This window comes from Phaethon lepturus, unplaced genomic scaffold (assembly GCF_000687285.1).
Source record: "Phaethon lepturus isolate BGI_N335 unplaced genomic scaffold, ASM68728v1 scaffold24815, whole genome shotgun sequence".
In the NCBI taxonomy this organism is placed as follows: Eukaryota; Metazoa; Chordata; class Aves; order Phaethontiformes; family Phaethontidae; genus Phaethon; species Phaethon lepturus.
The window spans coordinates 6,544-29,617 of record NW_010541589.1 but is presented as its reverse complement, the minus strand read 5'-3'; the positions used below and the strand labels follow the sequence as shown (position 1 = coordinate 29,617).

The following is a 23,074-nucleotide window of genomic DNA, read 5'->3' as shown; positions in this document are numbered from 1 at the left end:
TCAGAGGCTGTCGCGCTCCACCACGCGTCCCCCCCATAGGTCAAACCCAGCCGCGTGGCCGCCGGTTTGGATTTTCCTAACAGAATCTTTGGCACAGGTTCCGTCTTTTATTGTCTTAAAAGATGATTAGGAAGTAGATCCCCCTCCACCCCCCCCGGTTACGTATTCTAGTATAAATTTAAGTCTTTTATGGCAAATATCTTACTTTTCGAGTATGATTGCATGCTGGAAAAACTGTACTTGGTCTGCATGCAGCAAGAGACGTCACGCTTCTGGCATCGTCATGCACGTCTGACAGACAAGAAGTGCCTATGGCTGCGAACATTAACGAGGCAGAAGGGGAAAAAAAAAAGGAAACTGCACTGCCTACTATTTTACATGCTGTAACAAAAGCAAAATATGCACAAAAATATTTACTGATATTTGCATTAATATCTTCTGGTAAATCGCAAGAGTAAATATCAAAATTTTTTATCTAAGTGATAGGAGAGGAGAAGATTGCATTAATTACAGTGTTCATCATTGCAAAGAAAGTCTATTTCCTTCTCTGTAAGTAATAAGCAGATGTGAAATGAAAGCCTAATCGAACCTCGTATAAAACCAGCAGGTAGTGATTTCTGTTGAAAAGTAGATCTGCTTTTAAAAAAAGAGATTATACCCTAAGCCGTTAACAATATCCAAAACCTAAAGTAAAAACCAAAACAGCAGCAATAAAATTTACCTAAATCTAAATGTCATTCAGAACAAGAACCTTCACAAACAAAGCACAATTTGTTTTATAAAATTTTATAATACTCTTTATGCTTGATATGATTATGTCAGTAATATAGATCTGCTTATTATTAACCCTTATTATTAAGAGTTATCACTAAACATGCAAAATTCATTGCATGAAGCATATGTAAAATGCATTAAATTCCATTCTATCAGTAAAACAAGTTTTAGGTGCTGCTTCTTTCAGGCTTGATTATTTTACAGCCCAAAGTTTTCTGAATTAAAACTGATTATTTTAAGACTAAATCTCACATGGTTTTCATGAGTTATTCTGGAGAAATCAAGAAGTCAGCTGGGGCTGCATTTTTTGTTAATTTAGTATACATAATGCTTTCTTTGATTTACTGCCCTATACTGCAGTCTATAAACAAACACATGTAAGTAAAATATAAGGGATTACAGTTTCGTTTTACATTCCAGGTTAACAAATTTAATAGTAAAATATTGGTATTAGAACCGGTTAACAGTAAACTCGAGGAGTGGTGTGAATTAAATTAACTGAACAAACAATGGCACCCTGGATCACAGAATAATCTCATGGAGATTAAAATTCACAAAAATATTATTACAATTATTACTATTATTATTATTATTATTAAAGACAAAATTTCACCCTTGAGTTTATCACATGCTACTTAGCAAAGATCCTAGAGATCTGGCCACCGCTGAAGTGTGTTTAAACTCGGTGTTGCTTACGGGGTCGGTTCACAAAGCCTCAGGGTCTAATTTGATTTTGTCCCCCCTGCCACGCACTCCCAACTCATTTCTGTCATATTTTTGGAACAACTACTTCCAGCAATTTTTTTGCAATGCCTCTCCTCCCTGGTGCCGCTGCCGTTTCAGTCTCTTGCGCTGCTGATCTCCCCGAAGTCACTGGGAGGAGCGGGAGGAGTGGTCCCTCGGGGCCGAGGGCTCCCATCTCCCGGCATCCGCACCGAAGGACTAAATATTCAAGGTGGGTTGTTTTTTTTTTTCAGAGCATGTGTTAGTTTATTTCTAACACAGGAGCAAAAGGACAGTGGGAAGTTACAAAATATATAACGTACCAAAAAATGGGTAAGTTTAGCCAAGTCAGTGGTGACTTCCAGCAGAATAAGTGGGCACCATATACTAATTTATCTCCCATTAAGACAACCTTGCCGTTGCAAAGCCAAAACCCTGAATAAGTGGCCTTTCCCCCATCTTACACTTGCTAACCCTACAATTTCCAGGCAAAATGGAATCAGTACAGCAAAAGCCTAAAAATTGTAGGGTTAAGGACCGTTCCCCACTGTGGGCTTTGTTCCTGTTCTGCTGATTCATGCTACATTTTGTAAAAGGGGGTGTACGAACTGGGGGTTGACGTAAGAGAACCCTTCAAAATCTGTTTGGTCGATGTTAGCAATGACCAGCTGATCCGGAGGTGTTAACACCGGCTGTCCTCGTGTAAAGAACTTGTCAAAGTTTTCGGCACCTTTGCCACACTGCAAGAAAAAAAGAAAAACAGAAAAGGCTGAAAAAATCTGCAATACACTGGCAGTTCCAGATTTTGCAGGATACATGCAAGACTTTCCCTCATTTCTTATAAGCAGTTAAGAGAAAATTTGCTCTTCTGGTATTTTAACAAAAAAATCCCAGGCAAACAGAGTAGTTTTAACAGATGAATTTTGATGAAAAACAAGAGTCAGAAATGTTTCCATCCATCAGCATCAGGTGACAAGGTAAACAAGCTTGAATATTCAGAATAACTGGGATAAAAAAGGAAAAAGAAAATATTGTTATGCACTTGTAATGTCAAGAGATACTTCATCTGTCAAGTCGTTTCGTTCTTCTTAAAACCTTTATGATGCAAAATTAAATTTTCATGTTAGTCTCTGTTTCCTTCACAATCTGTAGAAAGCTTAATGTAATTAATTTATATCCTTTGATTCTTCATTGCACAGCCTATAAACCCTTGTACATCCATAAACGAGAGCAGAGCTCCCGTCCTGGGGACGGCAGGAGGGAGCTGGGGCAGGGAGCACATCCTGGGAACAGGTTTCCTCCTTTTTTTGTCTAAGAGGCACGTCATCTCGCGAAGCCCAGCCGAGAAGGGGGGTTATATCTAGCTATGCGCTCAACACAACTCACTCAGAACAGAAAACGAATCAGGTTTGCAAAAAGGATAGTTTTGAATAATGCAGAAAACAGTTGAAAGGCAGGGCAGTGTGGTTAGAGGCAAGTTAAAAAGGATGAAGGTGGGACCAGAACAAATTAGCTTGGGTGCAAGAAAAAATGCGTATTTGAGGAAAACTAGGCATTGAATGTTGTGGAGAGGTCTAAAGCAAACTGGTAAATCTGCTTATCTCAAAACTTATGTACTGTAACAGAGCTTCAAACAAAGCCTGGTTGTACGATAAAGGCACTGAACGTTTCTTCCTGTTGTCCCTGACCCTCTCCCTCTGTCCAGCCCTACAGGATAGCTGCACTGCCCAGTACTTCCTTAGGGAATGTATCTACACTTGGATTTTGAGGGTGACATTACACTGTTATCTTCAGGCTCAGACGGTAACTTGGAAAGGGTATAAGATGGCTCGTACAACAGAGCAGTATTAAATATTGTTTTTTCTGAACTAATGTAACATGAGTAAAGCTGGGCATTTATAGAAGACACCAGCTGAAGAGGGGCCCGTTAAGGGAATTCAGAGGGGAAGTGTTTGGCCATCTTGAAAACAGCTCAGCCGCCGTTTCCAATCTCCCTGCAAAGCATCTGGCACGTCCTGGTCTGGGACACGCCGTCCGATCTGAGCTGCAAAGAACTTGTGCTGCCTCAGGCACAAGTTGGTTTCTATTCCAGATGAAAAGCACATGTTCAGGTACTGGACTGCAGTGCTCACAGAAGGACACTTGGTCAGTCTTGGAAGAACACAAGCAGAGGGACACTTCAACACGTTAAAGGCTACTATTAAGTAGTCGCTTCTTCCACTTGGGGGTCTGCACTCACCGAATACCCTGGTGCCCATTGAAGCCAATGCATTTTGGTACAGAATCTCTGGAGAACAAGAATGGACGGAGCAGAACTTTGACAAGGGGAGAACTCTCCATTATTGGAATGAAAGTTGATGCACCCCCAAATTAAAGTCAAATTTATTTAGAGGCAGTACAGCCAGCTCACAGCAGCAATAGAAGGGCTATTTATACAGGGAAGACTTTTTGCTAAAAACATGTTCTATAGATATGTATCATCCTTCCACAAAATTATGCTCTGTCTTATTTCTTTTATTTTTCTTTTTTCCTTCTTTTTCCAGTAAGCAGAAGGTATTCAAACAAGCTGTATATTGAAACCAGAGTCCTGGACTCCATTAGGTGTCTATTGCTTGTACTAGTAGAGGCTAAGAAATAACTCATGTGAAACTGGGGTATTTTTTGGGTGCAGATATAATAATTTATCAATAAATCTGCATCTTCAATTATGTATTTGCCTTAACATCAAAGAGTAGCACTGCTATTGTGAGCATTAATGCAATATTAAAGCAGAACTAAAATACGATACTCCTAGAATTCCTTAACTTACAAATACGAGTAAAATGTCCTTCTTGCCAAATAATCAGTCTATGCCTCATAGCCTGCGAAATGTCAATCTGGAAGGGAACACGTTCTTTAAAGGGACCAACTGCTGACCCAGTATCTGCGGCTCTGTGTTGGAGTGAGAACCATGCCTATGTGCAAAAGCAGGACAATTTCCTGCAGCAATGCGCTTCCTAGAGAAGATGCACCTAGAAAGGTTTTCTGAAAAAAACCCACCCCAAACAAAGCCTATAAATATGTCCACATCTGCAAACAGATTAAGGAATATGTGTTTTTTTCTTTCTAGAATCCATATAAATAGAAAAAGCAATCACAATAAATGAGTTATAGGGTATGTAAATATCAGACTTGGGTTTTAAATTATTTTCATCTGGGAACGCTAGGCTCCATGTGAATACGCCTTGGTGTATTTTAATAGTAGCCAGTATAAACAAAACAGGTCATGATAACCTTGGAGACAGAGCACAGCTGCTCTCAACAGGAGCCAGGATCTGCCACGAAATGTGCTACGATGGAACCAGACCATACTTCAAGCCTTTAGTACTGTTACTTTTAACTTCAAGGAGAGTCTAAGCACTCAGCTCCTAAGCTAATAAAAAGTACAAATGTGAAGGTAGATTTGCTTTACGATCAGCTTTAAATTTGACTCAAGAAGCATGTAATGAAAATTTTCCATAAAACATGCTTTAACGAGGCACAGCTCCCCTTTGGACAGACAGCCCTGGGGAGGGCTGGGCAGTGTTGGCAGCACCATGCGTGTTCTTTAACTATCTACACTCTTCCCTGCGTGCAAAATCCACACTGTATATAAAGGGTGATTCCCCCTAGCACAAAAGACTCTTCTTGGCATGCAGCTCTCCTCCTATTGATATGAAAAGTCATCTGTATGCAAAAAAAGAGGAATATATTCTGCCACCGGGTACTGGCTTCCCTCTGTTCATCAGTTTGTGATACCAAACCAACGCATCTACATTGGTAAATACATCAGTGTACAGACCAGTGATCCTATAGCTGCAGTGCTACAGCCAGCTACGCATCTCACCGAAACAAAAAAAGTGTTAGAGAAGGAAGATTCAATGTTAGGACATAACAATTTACAGCTGCTCCTGAAAGCCTGTATTCTTGCGTGCAAATACTTTTCTTTGCCTGTCAATAAAGCACAGTACATGCTGAAAGAAATTCTATTTCAACAAATACAGCTCTTCAAATTCTCTTATGCAAACAGTTCTCACAGTAAGGACTTCTTTCACTTGTTTGGATTTCTAAAATATTCCTACAGATACATGTGTGCAAACCAGTAACAAACTTAAAAAGAAATCGGGGATTATTTTTGCGAACTCAACAGACATCATTTTCTTTGCCTGTCAATAAAGCACAGTACATGCTGAAAGAAATTCCATTTCAACAAATACAGCTCTTCAAATTCTCTTATGCAAACAGTTCTCACAGTAAGGACTTCTTTCACTTGTTTGGATTTCTAAAATATTCCTACAGATACATGTGTGCAAACCAGTAACAAACCTTAAAAGGAAATCGGGGATTATTTTTGCGAATTCAGCAGACATCACTCTAGAACGGGGAATACAACCCCCCCGTGCTGTGTAGCCCACTGTGAAGAAATTTAGCCCAGTAATTCAGATAGATACCTTTAATCATTGACTTTAGACGCTGTTCAGAGGAGACAGTCGGGAACTGCATTTATTACAGGTCTCCAGGGGCTGATGTGAATATGCCAATTTTCCCTGTTTTCAACTTCTCATGCAGTGCATGACCATCAGTCAGGACTCAAATCATCGGGAGACATTTTTGCAAGGAACAAAGTACACTGGGTTATGTTACAGGGTGCCAAAACATTAGCAGATTTACAGACTGGTCTGCTGTAATCAAATTGCCTTATTTTAGAAGTGTCCCAGATTTGCAGCACCATCAAGCCAGCATTAATCTCACCCCACGGGAAGGCATGACTGCAGACACATTTAGCGAGGGAAGTACTTGGCATCTCACTCACCACTTTAGGTTTGAAAGGTGGCTGAATCTCTCTGTTTTCCAGTTTTTCCCAGTCAATTCTCCTGAAGAAAGCATGTTCCCTGATGTCTCTTTCACCTTCAAGGCCACAGCCAAGGCGTTTTGCAGGATGTTTAGTCATTAGCTGTTAGGAAGAGAACACCAAATGATTACATTTAACGCTGGAATGAAAGTGGGACAGATTTTCCCCAGATTGTGATGCTCTTGCTCCCCTCCTGAAGATGCAAGTTGCTAATAAAATTGTTTTGAAAAGCTAAAATTAATTTTTTGAGGATTAGTTTTTTCGTGTTTGACCACTGGAGACAGCACATCAGCAGCAAAATCAAGGGCTGCACTTGAGAGCTTCTCCCCATTCGGCAGAGGCTGGCACTGGAGGTGCCTGGGGCGCAAGGCCATCCTATTAGTTCACAACTCACTCCTGAATTTCGCCTTTGGTCTTTCAGTTCAGTCTTATAAATCTCCAGAACAGCTTCTGCCCTACCTCAATAATCAATTAAACTTAATAAATTCCAATATACTAAAGCTGTATAAAGTACACCCCCCCTTTTCATTTTTCTGGGCTTGTTCACGCCATCTCATTACAGAGCCTACAATTTCTTGGCACCCAGCTGACAATATCTAATCTGTGTTTCCTCCCTTGCATTCTTAATGACATCTTGGTCAATACTATACCCAGCTGCAGAGATTAAGCAGACTTGGGAAAAAAACAAACCAACAAACCCACCAGCATTGCATGCTTGGAAACAGTAATATGCCCCTAATTAACTAGCTCCTCAAAATCTTTTCAATTGATACGTACATTAGGAATTGAGCAACGTAGCCTTCAACTCTCAGTTCCAATACTGTGGGGACTTTTTAAAGCTCTTTTGCAAATTATATGTGATTAATATACTGCTGGGAGCGACACCCCAACACATCTTTTTAAAACCTCAGCTGCTCTGCTTTAGTCTCCCTCCAAATGTTGAGTTGATCAGATTCCAGTTCTGAACCTAAAATAAAAGCGACTCTAAGCAGACTTTGGGAAGTCGGTTGGGCACTGGGCTAGTGATCACATCCTGCTGCAAGCTTAACAGCAACCTTCCCATTTTTGTTACCTTTTCTAAACCCCTTGCTTTAGCAGGAGGTGATATAAGCAAATGTGAATGATGATTCTCGCAGTTTTAATTCTGTTCCAAAGTTACTGCATTTACGAAACGCAACGAACTCAGAATCAGAGGAATAGATGTCAAGCAGACGATTCAAGTCAAAAGCAGAGCGTGCACATTCATCTTGCTTGACAGTGCACAGTCCCAGGATTGCAGAGCTCCTGCTGACCACAAGGTTCAGAAGCCTTCTCATATTGACTTCTTAGCTCAGGTATAATGCTCACTGAAATCTGGAATTAATTTACTAGTTTAATACAGATGATGAACACATTATCACAGAGACTTGACCTTAAACCTTGGGGTGCAATGCCACCCTGGCCTCCCTTTGCATAAGCACCTAGCGGAACAGCAGCAAGCAGGAGAGCTGAAAACATGGTAATTAGATCAAGTTCAAACCACGTTGTCTGAATATATGATTTTCATGACAAGGCATCAATCTGCATGTACTTTACAAAAATTTATGTTTTGTTTTTGTTGGCCAGCATGTCTACACCGGGACAGACTCCAAAATTAGAGTGGTCCTTCCTTTCACCTTGCTGTTCTAAACAGCTTTTCTTTTTCTTGATGATTTTTCCTTACGGGATTAATATCCAGCTCATGTACAATATTTCATTAGTGGTTACAAAGGAAAGAAAGAAAGTAAACACCAAATTAACTGACACTAAGTGCAGCGTTATTTTATCAGTGTAAGAAAGACATCAAATAATGCTTTATAGATGGTGGTTTGGAAAAGCCACAGACTGACAGTACTCCAGGGAATCACACGGAGTCACAGGAAAGTCAAATGAATTTTTTTTTCCTGAGCTAATCCTCTGAAGTCAAATCTATTCTTTTCCTATTAAAAAAAAAACCCAAAATTTAGAATCCAAGATAAATTTTAAGCCACACAGATTACCACTGGGTCAGGATTTTCTGGTCCAGTTTCCTGGCATTTACGCTGAAGATTTTCACATAAGCTCATCTTTACCTACATTTAAAAATGATTTTTATTAACTCTTCTGCTCTGCTGCTGTCATTGGGCATACTGGGCTGAGGACTCGCTGGAGTATCTGGTACCCATCCAAGCTGAGAAATCTCCTCACCCTGCAAAATTGGGGTTGTGCTGTTGAGGGTGGAGAGACAAGGTGGGTGGAGACATTTCACACCATAGTCCCATTTATAAATTCTGCTTTAGATTTGGCAGTTGCTGATTCTGACATTTGTCCTTACCACGAAACAAGCAGGCATAGCGGGAAGAGCCGAGTACTTATCAGTGACACCAAGCGATGAGCGCTTCATGACAACATAGCTTAGCGCAGCCTGACAGAAGCTGCACTTAAAAATATTACAGTGCCATGTCAAAGCCAGACAAATTTAGTTATTCACAAGGATTACCAAAAAGGAACTTAATGATAAAGAAGCATCTATCTCACCCCCTTGCAGATGGAGACAGCTTCTTTGGACAGTGATTTTGGATAGGAAACATTATGCTCCATTATAGACTGGAAAAGTTCATCTTCATCTTCTCCATCAAACGGAGGCTGTTGAAAATAAATCACAGCTACGTTACCTACTGTGTTTCGGATTTGTAAAAAATTCGCCACTTTTTATGAAACGGCATGACAATCCTATGGCCACACTGGCTCAGGTCAAAGGCGCATCCAGCCCAGCAACCCGTCTGCAGTCAGTCGCAGATGCCCAGAGAGATCCGTATACAGCAGTGCTCCTTGCCCAGGAACCCACACCAAACTCCCTGCCATCTGCAGCTCGGGCTCTTCTGCCCCAGAAGCTCAGCGTTCATCACTCCGGTAGAAACCAAGGAGAAAAGTGCATTTCTGCCCCCAGCATAGCTGCCGGGTTAATGAGACGTGTGCAGGGTTACCTTCCTGATCACCTTTTAAAGCTACTGTGTGCCAGACAGATGAAATGTTTTAAACGGTGAAGTCTGGAGACTGTGACTTTCAATTACCTTGTGTTAAGGTATATCCATTCCTCACTTAATTCCAGTTAAACTCCAGTTTGTTTTATATGACATGGCTTCAGACTCTGCTTCTGTGAAGGGGAGACTGTATCACAAGCAAGGGCTGCATATTATTTTTAAACATAGGTGGTGAGGAAAGTGCCTGCGGGTGAGTCCCCAGGATACAGGCACTGTGCAAGGCTCAGCGAATGGCAAATCTCATTTTCTCAAAAGCATTCAGATGCCTAATATTTGCAATGCAGACTGTAAATGTTAACAACCGCGATTGCCACACTTTAAAAACTTCTAAAATGTCAACTGGAATTTAGTAGAGAAACTATTAAAGGCATTTGTTAAAAATGTATGTTTTAAGCTTAGGAAATGTGTGCCTTTAGCTAACGCTCATTGAAAGCCACTTGCACAATCTTTTCAGAACTAATAGAATTCCTTAAAGTTGGTACTTATCTGCCATTTACTGCAGTACAGTGTTGCTTTTCTACTTGAGCGACTCAGAGAACAGTATCTCACTCACTGCGCAGAATAAGGGGTCTGTAACTGAGCGCGTTTCAAGTGGCGAGACCCATACTTTACCCCTAGGACATACAGTACGAAAACCGTATTCTGGTGACTTAACTGCAATGCAGAGTATGTACACGCCCCTGTTGAGTCTCCCTGTGGTTTCAAACTACTAAATGATATTTCTTCCATTTGACATGCTTTTTCCTGCTCAAGTGTCTCCCATTCGATTTTGAAGGTGGCTGTTTATAACATTATTACACTACAAAGAAGCCGTATTCAAAGGCAGCGCTTGATTATGTGGGGGCAACATACAGAGCTTGAAGCCTAAATCCATTCTCAGTGGAGTCAGTCAAGAGTACAAGGAGGTAGTATCAGTATGAAAGGCCCCAGTCCTGTCCCCTGAGGGTCTAACCCTTTAGGGAGCCTTGAGACAGAGCAGTGTTGGAGAGGCAGGAGGAGGTCACAGCGAGCACGGGAGGGGGACTCTTACCTGGCCAGCTAACATCTCATAGAGCAGCACTCCGTACGCCCACCAATCCACAGACTTCCCATAGGGCTGGTATGCAATAATCTGTATAATCGCAAAGAAAGCCAATGAAAAAACCCCGATGTTAACTAGCACCCAGTCTAGTGACGTATTAGATAAACACTGACATGCAGAGATGAACATATTTCCTTGAAAAAGCCCAGAAAGCCAATCCTGTAATCCTCACTCTAGCTACTCACTGGTTTCAGTGGGAGTTGGACTGTTCTGCAAATGTTAAGTCTAAACCTGCCCGTGTCTTTTGGTACTCTGATATCTCGGGAAATGCGGCTCTTAGGAGACCTTGGGATGTGCACTTGAAGGCAAAGGAGGAAGTAGAGCGGCACAAGGTAGGAGACAAGGCAAAAATGTTATCCATCCATTTGTGTCAAAGACTGAAATCATGAGACTCGCGTAACTTACAGGTTATCAATAATTAAGCCTTTCTTTTCTTTTCAGTATTTACATTTTTGTTCTGTTGCAAAAGGAATCAACATTTAAGAAAAGAGCAAATCCCTGAAAAGCTCAGTTACATTTTCCCAGGTTGCGTGATTAAGATACTCTTACTGTGAAGCTAGATACCAGCTACGCCAAAGAGAAAGGGGTTTCTGCCGTTCAGCCCAACGGAAATGTCAAGTATTTTGCATCCTCTGGGTTCACATCTGACTCACACAGAAGCACAAACTGAGTCCTGACACGACGAAAGGCTGCAAGTGCCAACAGCACGCAGGTCCCCTCGTGCGTCATTTTCTTTAATCGAGGCCTCTTCAGAGATCAGTGTTAATTTATTTAAGAGATGCATTTGGGCATGCTATAGCGGAGTTTTGAGGTGGAGACGTGCTCTCTCCCTCAGATCTCCTTCTAAATAACTGTGAAGGGATATTGTGAGTCGTGAAGGGATGCAGGATGTCCCCATCCACGCTGGGGAAGGCAGCCTCCAGCGCCACCGCTCCACATAAGAATATAATATAAGAATAAGCAGAGAACTGAGGCAGTCATTACTCCAGATGGACTCGCATTTATTTTCCCGCTTGCATGCGTTTTTATTCTCTGTGAAACAAATTGCTAAGACAAGTACACATCACATATCCTAGGTTTTTTTAGTTTTCTGAAAGAGAAGTTGAACTGGTGAGTTTTGTAGTTTCTCAGCAAAAGAGTGAGTCACCAGTTCAATAAAGCAGGACTGCCTGGCTGCTAAGTAAAATTATAGTCTCTATGTGAATATGTTTTTTGCTGGGGTAACAGCAGCACATGAATTAAAAATTACCACGACGTTACTAAGCAAAGGATTTCAAAATCCATCGCACTTGGAAATATATTACACAACCAGAGGTAATAACAAAATATATTACACAACCAGAGGTAATAACAAAATTCTCAGCTGGAAGGTCCTACATAAAGGCCATCTTTATTAGTTGTCTTACAGCAGTAATAGGGGCTTTAAAATACATATTTGGGACATTCATTTCATATTATAGTGGTTGACATACTTGGCTACTCTCCCTTTAATTTCTATCACCAGCAAGTTCCCAGAGGTCCACTGGAAGACCAAACACTTGCAAAATTTTACCCAGAAAAAATACTGGCCTTTACACACAGGAAATGATAAAACATTTATTCTTCAACCCTTCTCTGACAATCTCTCCTTGCCTTATGGAAAAGAGTATTTTCTATTAAAAAAAAAAAGGGGTGGGGAATATTTTTCAGAAGGTCATTAATTTATAAGGCCAGAACATTTTGTAGAGTAAGTAAACTTCATGTGAGTGGTTTTGGTAGGAACACTTTATTTCAGTTAGCAAATGAGAAAAAGATGGATCCATAGCAGTTAGAAAGAAAATGCTGCTATACCGCCATGGTTCTCAACCCGGCAGTCAGGTCTGTCCAGGAGGTCACAGTCTACTTCTCCTACTGTGAAAGTTTGATGGGAGTACTGAGGAGAGGAAATCTTTTAATTTCCTCGCATGCAACGTCATCAAGTGTCATGCAATGTCATAAAATGAAAGATGTAACACAGCATGGACTCAATGACCCTGTTTGTTTATCCAGCAAGAGGTGAGTCAAGATTGGGTTGTTCTCTAAATAGCATGCTCACCAGCAAATGTAATCTCCCCCAATTAAATCTGCCTTTGTGAAAGAATACCACAGAATCATCCAGAGAAACAGAATTAGCATGAAAAAACCTCCCACATTTAACATAACATAAGGTCAGTCACTAAAATTTTTGTCCTATGTCATCGGCTATTTGATGCCACATGTCAACATCATCAGAAGCATCTGAGGAACAGATCGGTGCCCTCTCTGAGCTGGCACACACCTCCCTGGCCCAAACCACTTGCACGATGAAAGAGTGGGATTTGGGAAATAAATACGGACATCGAGTTCCGCCGGGACTGGAAAGGTCCCACTACAGAGGAGTCCCACTGCAAATGCGATGAAAACACTTTTTGCATTGAACCTATTGCAACGTAGGAAAAGGTGGTACTGTCAATGTCTGTTGCTATACATCAGAAGTTTTCTTCCTTTAATTCTAGTTAAAAACACCCAATTTGAACAACCAGCTTAATCCTGGTACAGATATGATACAAGTGAGACACAGAAAAGCAATCTGCCGTGTTCTTTCACCAGTCTGTGTGTCATGCACGGAACCGGCGGTTGTACTCATAATATTGGGAGCTATTCAAAGCATTAACTGGAAAATGTAAACGAGAGGAACGAATGCTCACTTCAAGGAAGGAGGAGGCAGATAAGTTTTCAATATACAGTCAAACATGCATTGGTACAAAGTCAGCAAGTTCTAAATACCGTATTTTCAGTAGCTCCCTCCTCCTCATCCAGAAGTCATCATGTACTACCCTCCAGCTGCTGCGCTCAAAGCCATCGCTGGCTGCCTTGCAGCAGCTGCCAAAATAATCCTACCTGCACGTACAAATTTTGGTATCTTTTAGACTAAGTAGGCGTATATTAACACGACCTCCTGTCCCACCACAGCGTGCGGCGCAGACCCACAGAGCGGTGAGGGAGTTCATGTGCCTAGAAATGGAGACCTGTACCCTCCTCCAGCTATGCTCTCTGCTTTCTACTGGCCAGGGAGGACTGGAAAGTTGATAGGACCCTTCCCTTCCTTCTCCATCATTAATTTAAATGATTGCCTTTCTCATCTCCTTTTTCATTTCAAATGTCCCATTTTCCCTATTACTGCATTTTGAGAGCTGTGCCTTTTCAGGTGCTGTGGAGTCGAGAGCTCAGGAGGAATTTCTCTCATCATCAAGCCAAACTGGCAGAGGAACGTTCATTGCTTTTTATCTTTTTTTTTTCCTTTTTCCCTCCAAGGAAGGCACAGTCAAGACCAGGACACAGAGATTAATATCAGCAATTTGTAGGAACGTTCAGATCACTGCAGCTTGCAGCTGGCAGCCAGTTGGGATGAAAAGACTATATATCCCAGAGGCAAGAAAGAAAGTCTTTCGTGAACATATATTATGCCTACTGGAAAAGTTAAAACTCAGTTATTAAAAGAAATAAATATTACTAGCACAAGAAACAGTCAAATGTACACTTTCCAAACCTTTGTGATATCTATTAGCCTCCCATAATTCAGGCAAAGACGAGGTTAGAACTTAAGCTTTTGAGGCTATTAGATGGAGGAGAAGGGAAACAGAGTTTCTAATTTAAATTCTGAAATTCCACATTAGTGCTCTAGCTGCTGCAGGGATGCTGATGGTGGGGTTCCGTACTGCACCACTGGCTGTGCTGGCAGAATCCCTTCGTACTCATCGTCCTGACATCCATCTCCTCCTGTCTCTCTTGACCAGTCAAGCAAATACAAAGTATTAATTGATTTCATGGCTATTATACCACTCTGACCATAAATATTTAAGTTCAGCACATCAATAAATATTCTTTATTGTCTGACAGAAGTGGTCAAACCTGGGATTCTACCAGTTTAACCTCTACATGTTTCTCAAATTGCACAGGATAAGAAAATGAATATTAATGCCAGTGTGTTATATACCTCAGTAATAACAAATGTAAACTTTCCCAATCATTAGAAAAGGAAAGCGTTATTTTACAATACACTAAAGTACTCAAGTCCACTTTGGTAAATGTGGCACCATATTCCCCTGCATTTCTGTCTGGAGACTGTAGGCGTGAAGCCAACTGAGATGTCCCTGTATGGTCCTTCCAGTCACAACGTCATTTCCCAAACACTGATGAGAAGAGCTAATTCTCTCTGTTTGAGTGCCACGCGCTCGCAGGACTGCTTCTACTCTAGATACCTTCAACAGTTTACTTAGGTTTAGCTCATTTACCTCCACCCATCAGGGAATGGTACCACGCAAATGCATTCTCACTATAATCTATTGTAAATTTTAGCCCATGGAAACATGCTGAAATGCCCCTGCAAGCAAAACATGAACCTTACTTTGAAGTTTACCACAGACCTAGTTAGTAATTTGTCAGCACAATAATGTCTTCAGAAACTAAAAAAAAAAAAAAAAAAAAAAAAAAAAAAAAAAAAAAAAAAAAAAAAAAAAAAATCTGTTTGTAAGATAACAGAAAGACTACCTTCCTCCCAGTTACTGAACGTTTTGCTAAAAGGTTTATTTCTTTATATGAAATTTCCAAATAAAGTAAAATAAATCATTCCAGCACTGACCCATATTGAGCATTTTGGCACAGACAACACGTTCTTTGGTATTAACTGGCACAAGCCTATTGCCACAGAAAGGACACTTTTTAATTTGTAATGTTGGCTTCATTTATGTTTTGACAGGAGAAAAAGAAATACTGCTCTGGTTGTTCTGATATCCTGCTGCAAGCAACAGCAATTTGTGAAAAAACAAGGTTTTATACTACACAATATTTCACTCTGAAAAGCATGAATTAGCAACTGTAAAAAAACAAACTATTTTTCATTCCAATTTCACAGAGATGACAAAATTCACCTTAGACGCTAATTTACTTGTCCATGTATAAATCTCCCATATTCCAACAAACATTCAATTACAGCCAGAAATGTTCCAGCCAGAGCTGCCTCTTGCCCAGCACTCAGTGAAACACTGAGTATTTGGATCAAGATACAGCCTCTTGCATTGAATTTGCAGCCAAACAAATCAAGACTCTTGAAAGCTCAGTATGCACACCACCAGATTTTAATATTAATATATTTGAATAATTTCCAAATCACCACATGTGCTTGTTTTTAATGTTTTATACCTAAACTACTGAAATATAAATCATATCCAGACTAAAAATCTTAACTCTAAGCTTGTATTTATCACAGGGCTTTAAAGCAGAGCTGTGTTTCTCATGAACAAATTTTCATTTTAGAGACACTGAAAGTTAGGTTTGTGTTTGAATGTAATTTTCAGTGGCTTGAATGCAGCACAGGTATCACCAAGTCACAGAAAACTCAGGTCAAATTATGTATTTATTACGTCAACTCCATTCAAGCCCTAATCTTGTAGCTTAGTTGACGCTTTCAGTGACTGGAGCTTTCCTGAGATCACAAGCAGTAACTCTTGACACTTGTGTACCATTTGTAAGACATGGCCTGGAAAAGACTAAAGTAGTTTTGCAGAGAGGTCAGCAAAAAGCTTCAAGACCTCTTGAGTCCCTTCCCAAAAAATCAATGAGTGGTTTGTGATTTCCTGAAAATGTCAAACAATTCTTTAAATATAATGTATTAGGCCAGCTGGGTGAACTTATGGAGAAATACGTTAAAGAAGCTATGTTTGCTCCCAATAAAATGTTTGCTGACACATCAACACCACCCATGAACTCTCTATGACTGCACAAATTGAAGCACAAAGTTTAATAACATTTCCAGGCTACAATCCAAAATCACAAGGTGACGATCCAGCTTTTTTAGTCTTTTGCTAGTACGAACAAAATCTGAAGCACTGATCTCAGAAAAAGTTAGGTTTTCAATCAACCAGGTATTTTTTAAGGTACTGAAGTCTTATTGATAATATTGTATTAATTCACAAAGTTATTCCACGTACCTGCAGAAGTATAAATGGCACCATCCACAGCGTATCCAGAGTTACAGCTATCCAAACTTGGTGGTGCGAAATTTGCGTTGGGACAATTTTAATTTCAGAGACTAAAAGGTTCTTGAAATGGCAAATACTTACCTCTGGTGCAATGTAGTCTGGAGTGCCACAGAAGGTCCTGGTTGTTACTCCATCTAACATATGTTCTTTGCACATTCCAAAATCAGCAATTTTAATGTGTCCTTCCGAATCCAACATCACATTATCTAATTTCAGATCTCTATGAAGAATCACAGTAATTTAATGTTGATGTTTAGGATCAAGTAGGGCAAACTTATCTACTCTTGAGTCTAGGTGAGGAATATGTGTAGCTGTCTGGGGGCGGAGGGGAGGGGTGCGGGTGCACGTGCACGGCAGTCTACAGTCCGGCCGGAGCCAGGCACCTCACTGCAGATCCGTAAGAACAACCATGAGCCCTGAAACCGGACAATTAGTGAAGAGACAAGATGTGTATGACTATGAGCACGCTCACCCGGAGACTTCTGAACGTGCAGAACAGTGGAAGATCATACAGGAATGCACAAGATCATGTTTTACATTTTCAAGTTGAGTTTGGCAGAGCAAAGATGTCAGAAGAGCTCAGGTAAAGCAGCGGCTTTGGTTACAGCGCACCAGCAAAACAAACAAAACACTACAGTGATTGCTTTTTATAAAGTATTTTAAAAATGCCCTCAAAAGTTAAAGAAATTGATCCTTTCAGGATATTAAAAATGGGTCAGATTATACTCACCTATAAATAATCCCTCTATTATGGAGAAAGAATAACCCAACTGAGATCTCAGCTGCATAGAACCTGTATGAAAAAAACCCAACAGATTTCTTACTGTCTCATGATTTCCTTTGGACGAAATATTTTGGAAATGCATCATAGTGAAGAATGACAGTATAACAGTATAGAAAGTATATAATATATAGTACATATATATTAAAGTATTAAAAATACACATTGCAGGCAGATGACATTCTTACTTCAATTTGACTCTGACACATTCCGAGTATTTGATGATAAAATAACGCAGAACTTTAAAAAGAAATGACAATGTCTCCCTAGACCACAAAGAAATGGCACAGCTGGAGCACAGCATTTTACTGCACTGATCTGAATCTGCCTGCAAAGGTCATTCTCTCTAACCTCAAATCAATGCTGAATTCAGGATGCAGCTCAACTTACAGTGAAATTCATACGGCATAAAATAATTTGCAGAAACAGTATTCCTTTATACAGGCTGTTAATGGATTAATTACATAAAGCTAATTAAAACGACTACCATATAATTGCTGAATGTAGTTAAAGGATATATAATATTGATAGATGTTTGAAGCCAGTTGCTGTGGAACTGTGTAAATTATATGCAAGAGGATTACTTGAAGGTTAGATTAATTTTTAGGCTAGCATAAGGGAAAGGAAAGCTTAGCTCTGAAACGCTTGATCAGAAGTGTTTGTGAACGCGCGTGCTGGAAGATGCTCCACATGCGCAAGCTGCCGTAAAGCACCATCGTTTGCAACGAGTGTTGGCAAGTTACACTAGCTGGGAGTCAAGGATGATCTGACACCATCTAGCTTTTATTTGGTGAGTTGTTGAAATTTTATTGTGTATCTCAAACACTTATATTTAGAAGGCCTCTCATTTAAACAAGCCCTGATTATTTAAATTGAAATGAGAAATTATTTTAGCTGAATTCTTAAAACAGTTGGTCACACTTTATTTTAAAGTTTAACTGGTAAATGATTTATGAAACTAATAAATGATGATGAGATGTTATAAGCGTGACTAAGACGGTACTGATGGATCAATTCACATTTGAATATGCTACGGATCAGCATCAGTTGCTCACTGCTATGCCAGATGCACAATTACCCAAAAGGGCTCATGCATATAAACAACTTCTAATCATTTATTAACTCCTCACAAATAACACTTCTATAAAAATGCAGGATCACAGAAATTCTTATAAGCTATACATTGAATTTATCGTGTATAAACTGTAATTTATATTGCGATGCTGAGTCTATTTGTATTGCCTTTCCCTGTAACAGTAATTCAGACTGAAATGTTCTACTCGCCTTTTTTTTTATATTCGCTTTTAAAAACAACACCAGAATACCAAGTAACAACTTTAATTTCCTGTTGCCTTGTTTAAATTCTTGTCACTTTTAAAGCAGGCATTGCTTGCCTTTGTTTGTGCTGTATTTTTGACTCCAAAGGCACAGTTACCTTTGGTCTATGTGTGCAAACAATATTTTCAAAATAAATTTTGGATTTTCAGCCTTAAAAAACACAACTGAAAAAGGCCAGCTAAAGACTTCATACTGAACCTGAAGAAGAAGAAATCTAATCGTCTTACAGTGTAAAATTAATATGATGACATGATTTAAATATATAAACATGAACACTCACACTGCTTGTGGCTCCTTAAATTTTCCTACTTGCTGAATGTGATACATGAGATCACCACCATTCACATACTCCATAACAAAATACAGACGGTCCTAGGATAAAGCATTAAAGACACACATAAATACATTAGAGAAAATATTAGATATGCACTGATCAGCAAAAAAGTCACTAATATGTTATTATAAAGCTTTTAAGATTATTAGGACTGGTTGTACATTCTGGCAAAATTGACTGATCAGGAAATGGAAGTGGAATGTTTTGTAAAACCTGCAAGAGTAGGTGACTGATGAGATCTGGCTAGATTTGCCAATTTATTCATGCATTTTTATATATTATTTGTCTGCAAATGTTCCCATAATTGTTCACAAATAGCTCTGTCTGAAAAATCTGTCTCTCTCAAAATAAATATTAAGAAAAATTTAAAAAGGGTTGAAAATTCTTGCTTTCAGCCATTTCTAATCCTTCCTAATAAGTTTTCCTTTGGGAGAAGGGAGGTATTAAGAAATGTATTGTTTTGATTATTAAACAGGCGCTAGAAGAAAAGCAGTTGTAGGGTTTACCAAAGTATCTAGAACGCTTACAAGTGACACCTAATTAATTTCTCGTAGACACATATTTCAGCTAGAGGAAGATGGCAACAAGGTATTTTGGAGGGAGATTTTGCTTGCACAGAGAGGACTTTTAAAAGCCATAGCCAGGTACCTCAAATCAAACATAACCGTAATGTATTTAAGTGCACTTAAGTAGTATTTTCCCATCCAGTGTTCTTCAGACGATAAGACTTAAAACAGTAGGTCTGTCCCCCAGTTTTCAGAGCACTAAAACTCAGCTCTTCCAAGTGACTTCAGTAAGAATACATGGTTTACACTCTACAAACACCTTCTATTTAGGGTGGATGATTTTGACCACCTAACATCAAAAATTCTGGTGGGCAACATTATGGCAAGCTTACTATCTGCAGTTATAACATGACCCAGACAGCATATAAGATGCATTAATAGTCTTCCTCCAGTCATGGAAGACGTATTTTTCGCTTCCTCTGATTTTCCTTTAGTTATTTCTGACAGAATCATTATCCTGAAGTATTTGCAGAAAAGTTCTGATCCAATATTCCGATGGGAAAGAGACTCGTTACTAAGATGCTCTAGTTCAATCTCTTTCGTTCAGAATTAATCGAAAAAGAAAGTCTCCAACTGTCCAGTAACTAAGATTTTGGAACATTAACACAGATTTAAAAGCTGCGATTTCCTAAGCTGGGTCCAACAGACAAGCCAAGTTCAATTGGCTAGATTAGATTTATAAAATTTAGATTTTTGTATGCATCGTCTTATTGTAGAATCCATGGCAACAGACGCCAGCAGCTAAAAGCACTAACAAAAAACAATCAGTTTTTCCTATGGTCACACAGTTTATGCCTTTTCTTTTCCGTAATATACAATTTCTCATTTTTGTGGCTAATATTAATCCTCCAGAATATTTCATAGCAACAACTGCAAGCCACTCAACTCTTAGGAAAACATTAAGCAAATTAGGCAAAGGTGTTAATGATTTATCCAGGCCCTTATGAAGCTCCATTGCTCTTGTACGCTGTAAAACAAACGAAAAAATATACTGTAAATACTGAAACCCCCAACTTCTTTCCTCCATTCCCCTTAGCCAGAAAACACTACACATTTGTACTTCTAAGATTTTACATTTAAAATGTAGTTGCTCAAAAGAAAGATAAGATTAAACAGTGATTTTTCATTTACTGATGACACTAAGCTTCTTAGTTACTAATGAAGTTATACAAAGATAAAGAATTGGAGAGAGATAGAAGTCTGTTTCTCACTAGGACCTCTCTTATTACAACCATCTTCTTGTAAGTAGAGGCAGGAAAAATAGTATTTTAGAAAGCAAGAATTGCCAAGTGCAATGGTTCCCAGATTTAACATTTTATTGTGATTAATTATGTTTGCAAATCTGTTGCGTTCAGGCCATTTTCTGCTCAGAGATTTGTAGACATTAAACAGAGTTTGAAAATGCCTCTAAACCCACAGACAATTATGCTATGAAACCATGCTGCGATGACGTGGCTTGTTTGGGGAATATTACAATGCTGTTATGTCAAACTAACTGCCTGTTGTTTGCTCATTTGTTTTTAGGTTAAAAGCCATCAACAATGTAAGAGGTAAAAGATAGGGAACAGTCAAGTGGAAAAACAACAACATGTGTCCTTTAATCGCCCCATTAAGCGGCAACCCAGCCCTGGGGCACTAGGCCAAGGCCATTGTCATAAGATGACTACAAGGTGAGGCGAGAAGAGCCTTGATCTCTTGTGAATGAAGACTTCTACCTCACTTGGAACATGTGGAGCCCGTTCACTGGTGTCAGGGTGTATCCATGCACGCTCCGAAAACCATAAGCACACTGAGCGCCAACTGTCTGCCACACAGCTTTCCAGGTCACCCAACCGAGCGGTATGGTGCCGCTGGATGGTCAGATCCATAGAATCAGAGAATCCATCCTGCAGCCATTCTCTGGGAGATGTTTTGCAACGTGATGCGGAAATGTCCACTTCACATATTTATAGGTATGGAAGAAAAAACCCCAATGCTTTCCTCTGTGCCACGAGTGCCAGAAAGCTAAATTAAATCCATCAAACACGGATTCATGACACATCACCTGACGATATAACAGCCATGAAGATTTTTCACGTACTATCCTCAGATCCTTAAAAGTATTTAGAAATCTTTGGTAATCTGGGCTTAAGGCTCTGGCTTAGCAAAGCACACATTATTAAATTTATGAATTGTCACACCAGTATGCTTGAATTACTGTATGAAGAAAAATCTTTAAACCTAGGTTTTACGTTTAAAATACAAGGGGTAACTACATGGGCTATCTCTTTCTTCAGTATTTCCTATGTGCAGAAGCTATGATAAATAGTTTGGATAATAATAAATGTTATTGAGCTGATAAAATCCACGATCGTACAGTACGGAAAACATCAGGGGGGCAAGAAAGACAGAGCTCACATACAACTGTTTGGAAACAAGAGTGAAGCTGTGTCAGGAACGGTGGTTTATCTTGCAACGCCAGGACTCGTTTTTCAACCATCGTGCATTCAACATCATCGTCCTGAATCACCACATCTTTTTTCAGTATCTTGATTGCATAGAGCTCCTCTGTCCCCTTCCTGTCTGCCAGCATCACCTGCACAAAGGGAAACAACAGGGTGAAAAATCTTCCTACCTGCCAAGGAGGGAAGGTGACTCATATGCCTGAAGAATTGTATAGATGGCAATCCAGCTTTTCCTTTTATTGGTGTAGACTAACTTGATCAAAACTCCAAAAATATCACCATTACTCACCCGCTGCAATGAGCTGTACCAGCCATTTCAGACAAGCCTGTGCCAAAACCCTCCGGTTGATAGCAGGCACATTGCCGAAGAGCTGATAAAATGTTAAGCCCCAGGGGACTTCGGTAAAGGGCACTTTGTCACATAAGTGGTTGTTCAAACAAACAGAAATATAGCAGTCCTTTCTTTTGACTAACAGATTTCAAATATGTATGTACTATTCGTGTTTTTTTCCCAATATTCAGCCTTACCAATGTTGGTGACTTCCAGAACTGGCAGAGTGACCTAGGTAGTAAAGCCAGAAAAGTAGACTTAATTTCTTTGAAATTGCCTAGAAGTGAGGATCTAAAAGTCAGCTTCTTACATCCTGCCTAACAGTCTGAAGGCATTTTTTATTTTTATTTTTTTCAAGAAAACTGCCAATCATGACTGAAGCCTGCTAGTCCTTAGGGAATCGCCCTACAGCATGGTAAGAAATCCTCCCTCAAAAATGCACATCCATTAAGACTCTGGATTTAACCGCTTAGAGAATTACTCACTCATTGTTCCTCAAGAACAAAAAAAGAAAGAAAGAAAAAAAAGAATGCAAGTGGAATAGTTATCAAGAATTCCTACCTTCCCAAAGCTCCCCTTTCCAAGAACCATGAGAAAGTTGAAATCTGTCAGCTTCACCCTGTCCAGATTGTTGGATGGCACACTTGAGCTCTTGTCTTCTGTTGGAGTAATGACTTTGTTACCAGCTGGCCCAAGTTTGGCTTTCTGAAGAACATACACACACATACACACAAAAAAACAGGGAAGTAAGAA

The 23,074-nt window shown here is 39.7% G+C and overlaps 1 protein-coding gene across 1 annotated transcript; it reads right to left on the bottom strand.

The window, feature by feature from the left end:
* Positions 1 to 2,072: 2,072 nt before the first annotated feature.
* Positions 2,073 to 23,026, bottom strand: LOC104621330 (protein kinase C alpha type; the record flags this gene model as incomplete). Its single annotated transcript, XM_010287787.1, has 9 exons — positions 2,073 to 2,237; positions 6,329 to 6,469; positions 8,903 to 9,010; positions 10,439 to 10,519; positions 16,609 to 16,747; positions 17,258 to 17,320; positions 18,927 to 19,018; positions 21,948 to 22,121; positions 22,883 to 23,026. Coding segments are annotated over 9 exons (1,107 nt in total), but the record flags the coding sequence as incomplete, so codon positions are not given.
* Between the last annotated feature and the right edge of the window lie 48 nt (positions 23,027 to 23,074).